We start from the raw sequence: 12274 nt of genomic DNA, 5'->3' as shown, positions 1-12274 counted from the left end.
TAAGGAAGAGCTAAATGCCAAAAATGCAGGTAAGAGACTACTTAGAAGACATTAACACTATTATTTTTTAATGTCAATAATTATATTGAATTATATATATATTGCATTTCCAGAGAAATGTACACACCATCTTTTCAATTTCACAGAATCCTAGTGAGGAAATCATTATGCGTATACCTCTTTTTGATGTAGACAATAAAGTTCTACTAAACTGGGAAGCAAGGCAGAATTAAAATCTATATTTCCTAGTTTTGAGCTCTAGTCAGTCCCTCTATATTTGTACTCTCATTTTGTTGTTGATCAAAGAAAATATGATTTTTTAAAAAAGTATCTATTAAATGCCTTGTTTTATGGCTCTACAAGTTCTTATAATGGTGAGATAAGACTGAACTTCTGAAGCACAATTCTTCCCTTGGCCTATGTCTACAACACTACTGGTTACCACAGGTAATTGTGACTGAGGAAACAGTATCAACATTAAGTAAATATATGTGGTCCTTAAAAAGTGTCATAGAACACCTGATTCTGCACTTTAAGTAGGTTTTAATTTTTCATAGACAGAATTCTTTTCACCATCCATCTAATGGGTTAAACATTAGTGTGCACAAGAAACACATTTAAAAATACCTGTAGAACATGCACCATATCTGTGTATAAATTTGTGTTTTCACTCATATAGTCTCTTATTCTCTGTTTCATACTGAGTACTGATCTCATATTTATATGCTCAGGCCGTGCTCTATGCTCCCCTACTCTCTTTCTCACCCAGTCATTCTTGCTTCCTAACATTCTCTCAGGAGATGAAGGGTGGCTAAGATCTCACATGATAATAATCAATGTGTGTTTTTACATATAAAATCTAAACCTTAGAATTTTCTATCACTGGGGATTTCACATGTTAGACGTGAAATCATCTCATTATATATCTGATATCAATATCGTCTCAAATTTCCCCTTCTATAAAAGTTTATGAATTTCCTGATCCAGAGAAAAACAGAAAAAATGGAAAAAATATTATTGTTTCATTGCTCTAAAAATCCTCTAATGCTTTACTTAAAAATAAGTAAACTAAGGCTCTAAGTACCCATATGATGATGATGATCATGATGATGGTGATGAAAGTCACTCAGTCGTGTCTGACTCTTTGCAGCCCCATGGACTATATATATAGTCCGTGGAATTCTCCAGGCCAGAATAGTGAAGTGGGTAGCCTTTCCCTTCTCCAGGGGATCTTCCCAACCCAGGGATCGAACCCAGGTCTCCCACATTGCAGGCAGATTCTTTACCAGATGAGCCACAAGGGAAGCTCAAGTACCCATAACATTTGAATAAATATACACATACATATAAACACACATGCACACTCTCACCCAAATATATATAGATATAAATATTTACATAGATATACATATATATAGATAACAGATATGTATTTTTCTTTCTCTCTTTGCATATCAGGAATACAATTAAGATTTTAAATGCTAAGGAGTTATTATTTGTGGGCCCCTTCTATCTTTGGAGAAGGAAATGGCAACCCACTCCATTATTCTTGCCTGGAGCATCCCATGGACGGAGGAGCTTGGTGGGCTACAGTCCACGGGTCGCAAAGAGTCAGAAAGGACTGAGCGACTTCACTTTCACTTTCTATCTTATTGTATCCAAGTAACAGTGATGATCGGAGGATGGATATACTCAAAACTAAGCCAAGGAACTAGATTAGACTGGAAAGAGTTATCAATGTAGTTAAATTTAGATATCTTGAGCTTAGGACAATTTTACATAAAGTGTGGTAGAAATTTTACTTATTTTAAAAGTTCAGAAAAAAATAAATGTACACATCTCTTAAATGCCAGGGTACCTAGAATTTTAGTTTTAGTATTCTGAATTCATTCTATTGCCACTCATTGAGTTCAGTTATTATGCCACAATTCCTCTTTCTAAAGCATAAAAAAAGCTGTGTAAAATTTCACTAAGAAAATGTAAGAATGATTCAAAAAAAGAAAATGTAAGAATGATTCAGTATTTTACCTAAGCATATATAAATATGGATTATTTTAAGAGTACTGAAATATCAATATTCTGTTCAAACTCTATCCCCCAAAGGCAGGTTATAATTGGTTAAATCAATAGTTGGTAAATGTAAAAATTCTCATGATGTCATATGTTCTTGGAACATTAAACTAATTTGCTCCACACTGTAGAATTTAATTTTCTTCATTCTATAAACTCAAAGTCAAGTATTTACCATAAACATAGATAAAAGCATCACAGAAGAAAATCAATTAATATAAATGCAGTCTAACTTTTTCTTTAGAAAATGGGTCATTTTTTTTTTTTTCCTGCAACGAAGTACCACAATGAACCATGCAACTTAAACATTGGAACAAATATTTGAAGATTCAGAAATTCAAAAACTCATTTTGTATTGTCCTTAGTCAGAGGTAAAGGAAGTATACTTGAGAATATACCATAAGTCTAGTTTCAGATTAAGAATTTTATTAAGAATCTAATTGGTAGTATATATAAAATGGGATACTGCTCTACCATACAGAAAGGATAAAATTTTGCTATTTGTATCAACATGGCTGGACTTGGAGGACGTTGTGCTAAGTGAGATATGTCAGACAGGAAAAGATGAGCACTATATATCATTTATATGGGGAATTGAAAAAAAGACACCAGTCTAGTGAATTCAGAAAAGAAGTAGACTCACAGATAGAACAAACTCGTGATTACCAGTGGGGAGAGGGAACTGGGAAGGGAGATAAAAGGGCAGGGAAGTACAATATACAAACTCTAATGTATAAAATAAGCTACAAGGATGTATTGTATAGGACAAGGAATATAACCCATATTTTATAACAACTATAAATGAAGTAAAATCTTTAAAATTTTGAATTACTATTGTATACCTATAACTTACAAGATACTGCATCAACTATACTTCAATTAAAAAAAATGATTTTTGAATATAATCATCAGCTATTGGTCTGTTTGATTGTGATAGAATTGATTATCTTTACTCCATAGTAAAATAATCGGAAGTACTTAAAATCCTCTCTAGTATACTCTAAAAACGAATATATATATATAGATTTCTCTTGAGTGGCTATTTTCCTTTCCTTCATTTACTAACAGAAAGAACAAAACCTCAACTGTTTTCATGAATACATTCCTCTCTTACCTTGATAATGGTCTCATGAAGATTGAAAAATGGATCCATTTCTTCAATTTTTATTGCATGTTTAGGAAAAAAAGCCTCAGAGAGAAAACTTGGACCCTGTGGAAAACCAGAAAATTAGCATTTTAAACTCTTCATTGATTTTATTTTTCAAGTGCTTACTGAATATTCTTTAAAGCTACAAAAAGACTCTAAATTGCGTCAAAGTTTCTGATTGTTGGATTTCATTCTACTGATCTAATTAATCATGAGATATTCATAACCTAAAATAAATAGATTCCATAACTTGATATTATTTGTATTTATCAAAGGGTATTTTCTTTCTCAGAAAAGATCATTATTTGCATTTCAAAAAAAGGGGGGTGACAAACTGCAAACTTATTACAGAGTAATATATATTGACTGAAACTCCTTTCAGATATGTTTTTGCAATTTAATTCTTTAAGCAAGCATAAACTTCTATGCTTAAAGGCTGGTAGAATGGAATGCTTTTGAATAAAACAAAGTCTTGGCAACAAGGTACATAATATTATAAATATTGTAAAACTTCAAAACTATTCTAAGATATTTTAGATAGAATGAACTCATGAGGTTATGTGCTGCTGAAAATGTAAAAGATGTTGTATGAGACACTTAGAGCTAAGATGGTTGAAATAAATCAAGATATTGTAATTTTTTACTTGCAAGTATAGATAAAATTCAGATTGCAAGAAGTAATGGGGTGCTGATAATCCATTATGGTCTAAATATTTATTGCCTTCCCCCCAATTCATATGCTGAAATACTAATCTCCAAAGTAACAGTATTAGGAGGTAGGACCTTAAGGATGTGAGAAGATCATGAGGGTTCTGTTCTCATGGGGTTTAGTGTCGTTATAAAAGAGACCTCACAGAGCTCCTTAGTCCCTCAAATGAGATAAAACAAGAATTCTGCCACCTGGCGGAGGGCCTTTACCTGACCATCAGTTCAGTTCAGTTCAGTTGCTCAGTTGTGTCTGACTCTTTGCAACCCCATGGACTTCAGCACACCAGAACTTCCTGTACATCAACAACTCCCAGAGTTTACTCAAACTCATGTCCATTGAGTCAGTGATGCCATCCAACCATCTCATCCTCTATCATCCCCTTCCACCTTCAATCTTTCCCAGCATCAGCGTCTTTTCAAATGAGTCAGCTCTTCACCTCAGGTGGACAAAGAATTGGAGCTTCAGCTTCAACATCAGTCCTTCCAATGAAGACTCAGGACTGATCTCCTTTAGGATGGACTGGTTGGATTTCCTTGCAGTCCAAGGGACTCTCAAGAGTCTTCTCCAACACCATAGTTCAAAAGCATCAATTCTTTGGTGCTTAGCTTTGTTTATAGCCCAACTCTCACATCCACACATGACCACTAGAAAAACCATAGCCTTGACTAGACGGACCTTTGTTGGCAAAGTAATGTCTCTGCTTTTTAATATGCATCTAGGTTGGTCATAACTTTCCTTCCATGGAGTAAGCATCTTTTAATTTCATGGCTGCAATCACCATCTGCAGCGATTTTGGAGCCCAGAAAAATAAAGCATGCCACTGTTTCCCTATCTATTTGGTATGAAGTGATGGGACCAGATGCCATGATCTTCATTTTCTGAATGTTGAGCTTTAAGCCAACTTTGTCACTCTCCTCTTTCACTTTCATCAAGAGGCTCTTTAGTTCTTCTTCACTTTCTGCCATAAGTGTGGTGTCATCTGCATATCTGAGGTTATTGATATTTCTTCTGGCAATCTTGACTCCAGCTTGTGCTTCATCCAGCCCAGCGTTTCTCATGATGTACTCTGCATATATGTTAAATAAGCATGGTGAGTATATACAGCCTTGACATACTCCTTTTCCTATTTGGAACCAGTCTGTTTTTCCATGTCCAGTTCTAACTGTTGCTTCCTGATCTTGCATGCATATTTCTCAAGAGGCAGGTCAGATGATCTGGTATTCTCATCTTTTCAAGAGTTTTCCATAGCTTGTGGTGATCCACACAGTCAAAGTCTTTGACATAGTCAATGAAGCAGAAATAGATGTTTTTCTGGAACTCTCTTGCTTTTTTGATGATCCAACAGATGTTGGCAATTTGATCTCTGGTTTCTCTGCCTTTTCTAAAACCAGGTTGAAAATCTGGATGTTCACAGTTCACATATTGTTGAAGACTGGCTTGGAGAATTTTGAGTATTACTTTACTAGCGTGTGAGATGAGTGCAATTGTGTGATAGTTTGAGCATTATTTGGCATTGCCTTTCTTTGGGATTGGAATGAAAACTGACCTTTTCCAGTCCTGTGGCCACTGCTGAGCTTTCCAAATTTGCTGCCATATTGAGTGCAGCACTTTCACAGCATTATCTTCTAGGGTTTGAAATAGCTCAACTGGAATTCCATCACCTCCACTAGTTTTGTTCATAGTGATGCTACCTCACCATGCTGGCACTCTAATCTTGAACTTCCAGCCTCCAGAACTTGAGAAATAAATTTCTGTTGTTTATAAGCCACTCAATCTCTGATAGTTTGTTACAGCAGCTGAAATGGACTAGGACACTACCTCAAACAATGCTCTTGTAGCATTAACCTTGTAAATATACTATGAAATTATTATTATCTACATATAACTTTTATTTGAAAACCTGAAGTAACTAGAGTTATTTGTCTAGAAAAAATACGTCTTGGGACAGGATATAAGTAACTATGGAGATGATAGATAGAAAAAAGCAAGATGGTAGATAGGTAAGTTTTTCTAATTTTATCATGGGAATGAGATGAAATCTAGTCTGTACCAACAATGACCACACGGTAACAAATTTTATTTGAATTCTGTTAGAACTACTTATTAGATCAATCCAGCAGTAGAACAAACTACTTTGGAATCTATCAATGGTGGGAAAGAAAGTTAGGATAATATAGCTGATAGACTCAGAAACAATACAGAGGAGAAATGAAACAACGTAAGTATAAGTCTCTATATGTTAATTCTGTGATCAAGCATATTCTTCACTCCTTATTTAGAACAATACTATGATTTTTTTTTAATTATTTAGTTGTTTGTTCTAGCATATATGCATTTTTGGATAAGACCACAAATCAACCAAAGAGCTTACCTATCAAGACTAATAGCTTATTTATCAAAACTTGTTTATGTTCCTCTCCTTATTTTGCTTGCCATTCTAAAACTAATTTTAGAAACTGCCCAGTTCCAACCAGCACTCCACTTTTTAAGACCTGCCATAAAACCACACAACTAAGGTTTAAAACAAATCATAAATACCCTCTCCTAATTTCTCCCCATTCTAAGAGACCACTAAGATTCTCTGTTATGGGTTGAATAACTCATATGTTGAGTCCTAGCCTTTAGTACCTCAGAACATGGTCTGATTGGGAAATAAATCACTGCATATATAATTAAGTTAGAATGAGGTCATATTGGAGTAAAGTGGGTCCCTACCACAATATGATTAGTGTCATTATATAAAAAAGGAAATTTAGAGACAAATTTTTACACAGGGAGTAAGCCATGTGAACGTGAAGACAGAGATTGGAGCAATGTGTCTACAAGCCAAAGAAGTACAAAGAGTGCCCAAAGCCACCAGAAGCTAGGCAAGAGGCTTGGAACTGATTCTCTGTCACAGACCTCAGAAGAAACCAACACTGATAAAACCTTGAACTGTCAAAACAAGATATTTCTGTTGTTTAAGTCACTCAATCTCTAATGCTTTATTATTCAGGCCTAGGAAACCAATACACTCAGTCAAGGTGGTATTCTTCTTTACTGCAATAAGTATAATACATTTAATTTTGTCTATCAATTAGGTTTTGTTGTGGTATTTTGCACAGTCAATATAGAATCAGGTTAAAATTTTGATTTGCCATAGTTCTGTGGCATCTTAATCTCTAAAGGATTAGTTACAGCAGTTAAGAAATTCTGGAGATTTACATACTTCATAGAGATGTTGTGAACAGTCAAAGCCTGCTAATAGGAAACACTTAATAGCATTGATGACATTGCTAAAAACAATACATATCATAATAATAATGATGAGAGTGGTAATGATGTGGTAGTGATTATGGTAGGATGCTGAGCTAAAGGAAATCCAAAGACTCTATTTATGATCCTCAGAGAAAGTGTACAATTTGCATGGAGATATCTTTGAATTGATTTTAGTGAAAGTATGACATGGACAATTTGTGGCATCCATTGTCATTTAATAATTTAACTTGAAGTCCTTAAAACTTTGCCCCAAGAGTAGTTGTAAATAAACTTCTTAAATTAACTTTATCTTATTAGTATATTTAAGACTTCATAAATAGTGCAAAATTAAAATACCAGCAAGCCTCAAACTGAAAGATCCCATAGGAATATAAATTGGGAATTATAATTAATGAGATTTTATTGAACTTTCAATTATTCAAAAGCAGAACATATTGATTTAAATCACCCATATGTGTCTTATTCTCTAATATAACCCCCTTCTCTATCTTGTTCCTTCACCTGCCTCTTACATATGACTCATATCATTTTTTATTTCTAGTGCATTTTTTAAATCATTAAAAAAAAATATGCTCCTAATACTTACTATATGTCAAGTGCTACACTAAATACAGAATATAGTCCTTAACCTAATGGAGTTTAATTTAAGTCCATAATAGATTTGAGTCCATAATAGATCAAACATCACTGTCTTTGGAAATGTTAAGACGCTACCATTCTTTTTCATGTATATATGAATATAATAATCATTTATGAACAAGTTTTTGCATATCCTGACATAAAAAAGTAATGAAAATATTTGTTTAAAAAGGGATATATTCATTGTGAAAGTTTTTCACTGCTATCACATTAACTATGAGTGATGGCTGTTTGATAATAGCTCCCATCTGTTGATGAAGAGAGAGAAGTAAAACACCCTTAACCATTTAGAGAGCACTTCTATTTAGAAAAAATTCATTGATAGACTGAAATGAAGGAGTAAACCGAGATATGCAAAACTTAATTGTGTAGGTATGCCACATGGAGATCATACTAAAATTATTACATAAGAAGGGATAGTGATAAGAAAAGTCTATCCAGGGACCCGTTTGAAATTCGTTTTTTTCCCTAGTCTCCAACTTACATGTCTTTTCTGAAACATTTAACAATATTTAACATACCTTCCTTCTTTCAACTCTTTTGCCCAAAGTCCATGATTTGTTGCTAGATCTCTATGTGTAATTTTCTACTTATAACTGGATCCTCTTTTAATTTTTGAGCTTTTAATGTTTCTAGGTGGTCTGTACAGTCTTCCATTTTCACAGACTACCTAGGTGGTTTGGTCTACTTTTCTGGCTTCAACAACCAATCTCCAATTGATAATTCCTAAAGCTTTAGCTAAATTCTTGTTTTTAGTTCACCATTTTTTCTGCAAGATCTTTCAGACACATCAACTCATAGTCCAAATCATGAGCATACATTCCTCCACTGTCACCTTCATTTCTTATCTTGGATAATAGCATAATATCCACATTTTGCCTAAATGTGAAATTTTATATTATACCTGACTCCAATTTGTTTCACCCTTAGTACCTCAGAACTACACTAGCCAATTTCCTTCTAATCCATATGTTTAGACAGTTCTCTGTAAGTTCTTATTTGTTGCCTTAATACAGTTACTTATTACTTTTTCCCAAACTATGGTCCTTTTTGTCTGTAGATGCAAGTCCAAATTCATTAGTATATTTCACAAACAAGACCCAACATATCTTGTTTCATCTTTAAACAAGTCTTTCTTTCCCATAAGCTCATTTGCATGATTTCCATATAGCTACTGGTTAAGTCACAGCAGTCGATTTATCAAACCTTAAATTTATCCTTACCTTCACTATCTCTGTCCCTTTGTGCCATTTCTTCTGCCTGGAAAGATTTTTCTTTCTTTTTCTTTATTTGTTTATCAGGCTTATTTCTATAATTGTTTTTCTCGATCCTTGAAAACCCATCAGAATTCATACTTTTCTTGTCATCTTTTCCTATCATTTTGTACTTGATTTTTACTTATCATTTATTATATCTTTGTTATATTTCTGTTTTTATCACTATGACATGAGCCTTTTAAGACTAGAGATTCTTTTCTTATTAAAATAGTCTAAAACTGCCAGGCAAACTTGAGTAATTAATCTCTCAGGATTTTCCTCTACAAAGATGAAATGTAAATATATTTGCCCTCCTAACCCCAGAAAGTTCAGGTCAGGATCAAGCAAAATAACAAATCATATAAATACTCAGTAAGGAGAAAAGGATTACACTAATACTGAATGATTTTTTACTTTTATCACACTTGCCAGGAATTGCTTTTCTATATAACCAAGAGTCAGGATTTTGAAGTTTAAATTACTAAAATTTTGTAATTGCATACTAAATAGCATCATGGACTCAATGGACATGAATTTGAGCAAACTCTGGGAGAGAGTAAAGGACAAAGGAGCCTGGTATACTGCAGTCCATGGGGTTGCAAAGAATCGGACATGACTTAGTGACAACATACATATATCCCCTCCTTGTTGAGCCTCCCTCTCATAGCCCCATCCCAGCTCTCTAGGCCATCACAGAGAACTGAGCTGAGCTCCCTCTGTTACACAGCAGCTTCCCACTAGTTATCTATTTTACACATGGTAGTGTATGTCAATGTTACTTTCTTAACTCATCCCTGACCCTGCTTCTCCAGCAGTGTCCACAAGTTCATTCTCCTCATCTGTGTCTCTATTTCTGCCATTCAAATAGGTTCAGCAGGACCACTGAGATTTTTACTGGCATTAAACAAGATGCACAGCCCAATGCCTGACACATGGTGCAACAAAAGAGCCATTGATATTCTCGTGACTAGATATTCTCGTGACTAGGTTTCCCTTTCTTGTTTTCTTCCTTTTATGAAGATAGTGAAGGACAAAGGAGCCTGCTATACTGTAGTCCATGGGGTTGGACCTGAATTAATGACTGAACAACAACAACAAAACAACAAAAACGTGAAACTTCTCTTTTAAAGTCTACAGTTGCTAAAGTTTGAAAACCATTTCTGTAGGTGATAGGAAATCCTTGGAGGATTTTGTAGAGAATAAGTGATATTTTCAAGTGCGTATTCAGGATAGGGACACACTGATACATATGGGGGGGGATAAATTTAAAAGAGAAATTGTGGAAACAGGAAGTATAGACAGAAGGCTATTGCAGTAGTAAAGTAAGAAAGAGTCAGAGGTTAAGCCAGGACAGTGGAAAGAGAAATAGAGAGGAGTAGATATGTATGATAAATGTTTGAGATAAAATTGGTAAATCTTTTCAGTTAATTGGATTAGAAATCTTAAAAAGGAGTCAAGATTGCAAGTATTTCTAAATTTGATAAAAATGAGTGATAAACATTGGCAGTGATGTGTTTGTGGATATCCATATGATGTTACCCAATAAACGAGTGATTGTATCATTCAAGACCAATTTGGTTCAAGACTAAACTGTGAACTAAAGATAATAATACTTTGAGAAGCATGTACATGGTAATTAAAATGTAAAGTGGTCCACATGTAGACTTAGAAGTATACGGAGTGTAGCCACAGATATCTGAATGACAATTGACATTGTCAGTGGCATCTCTGAATAACATTGATATTTAAGGGGTGGAAGAATAAAATGAAGACCCGTGAAGACTTTATAGATGGGATCATCAGAGAAATGTAAAGATAACCACGGGAGTGTAATTTCATGGGAGTCAAAAAGATAAAGACTGCTTAGGAAGTAATAATCTATAATCAATGCTTCAAAGGAACTGAAGAAATACAATTAATTGGAAATAGCATTTCAGAGACTCCTGGTGTTCTTTGGTGGTGGTGGGGGGGGGGTTTCTCTGTGGATTCATGAATACAGGAGACAATGCAATAAGTTGAGAGAATAAACGTCAGAAGAAAAACAGGAAATATCAACTATGAACTGACTACATTATTCTCACTAGAAAATAAAATTAGGCTGAAAAGTTGGAAACACTGACCAGTAACTATAGAGAGTAAACAAATCAAGGAAGAGTTTATTTGTTGTGTTTTAGATGCGACTATGGCTTCCCTTGTGACTCAGCTGGTAAACAATCTGCCTGCAGTGCGGGAGACCTGAGTTTGATCCCTGAGTTGGGAAGATTCCCTGGAGAAAGGAAAGGCTACCCACTCCAGTATTCTGGCCTGGAGAATTCCATGGACTGTATAGTTGCAAAGAGTCAGACACAACTGAGCAACTTTCACTTTCCAACTTAATGTAAAGAAATGAGGAATGCCTCAGGATTTTAGGGTGTCCCTGGTGGCTCAGAGGTTAAAGCGTCTGACTCTAATGTGGGAGACCCGAGTTTGATCCCTGGGTCGGGAAGATCCCCTGGAGAAGGAAATGGTAACCCACTCCAGTGTTCTTGCCTGGAGAATCCCATGGACGGCGAAGCCTGGTAGGCTACAATCCATGGTGTTGCAAAGAGTCGGACACGACTGAGCAACTTCACCTTCACCTTCACCTTCACCTTCATGGATGTGAGAGTAGGACTGTGAAGAAGGCTGAGTGCCAAAGAATTGATGCTTTTGAACTGTGGTGTTGGAGAAGACTCTTGAGAGTTCCTTGGACTGCAAGGAGATCCAACCAGTCCATTCTGAAGGAGATCAACCCTGGGATTTCTTTGGAAGGAATGATGCTAAAGCTGAAGCTCCAGTACTTTGGCCACCTCATGCGAAGAGTTGACTCATCAGAAAAGACTCTGATGCTGGGAGGGATTGGGGGCAGGAGGAGAAGGGGATGACAGAGGATGAGATGGCTGGATGGCATCACTGACTCGATGGACTTGAGTTTGAGTGAACTCCGGGAGTTGGTGATAGACAGGAAGGCCTGGCGTGCTGTGATTCATGGGGTCACAAAGAGTCGGACACAACTGAACGACTGAACTGAACTGAAGGTGGATATATTTTTAATTTAAGAGAAAACATCCAGAAGATAGAGATTTTTTTAAATGCCGGAAAATTGAGGGGAAATAAACAGATTACAGTCTTAAAGGAAAGGAATTCAAAGCTCACTAAAGTTACCCAGAAATTAGA

General features: G+C 35.4%; 1 protein-coding gene across 2 annotated transcripts in view; it reads right to left on the bottom strand.

Moving 5' to 3' along the window:
• The window catches only part of NAALADL2 (N-acetylated alpha-linked acidic dipeptidase like 2), a 1592461-nt gene that overhangs the window by 232033 nt on the left and 1348154 nt on the right, over positions 1–12274 (bottom strand). For both annotated transcript variants that reach the window (XM_040249092.1, XM_040249084.1), the window contains one exon: positions 3185–3280. In XM_040249092.1, coding sequence (XP_040105026.1) covers positions 3185–3280 — 96 coding nt within the window. The remainder of the gene's footprint in view (positions 1–3184; positions 3281–12274) is intronic.

Source organism: Oryx dammah, unplaced genomic scaffold (assembly GCF_014754425.2).
Source record: "Oryx dammah isolate SB20612 unplaced genomic scaffold, SCBI_Odam_1.1 HiC_scaffold_2, whole genome shotgun sequence".
Classification (NCBI taxonomy): domain Eukaryota; kingdom Metazoa; phylum Chordata; class Mammalia; order Artiodactyla; family Bovidae; genus Oryx; species Oryx dammah.
The sequence above is the reverse complement of the archived record's forward strand: the minus strand, read 5'-3'. Positions and strand labels throughout refer to the sequence as shown.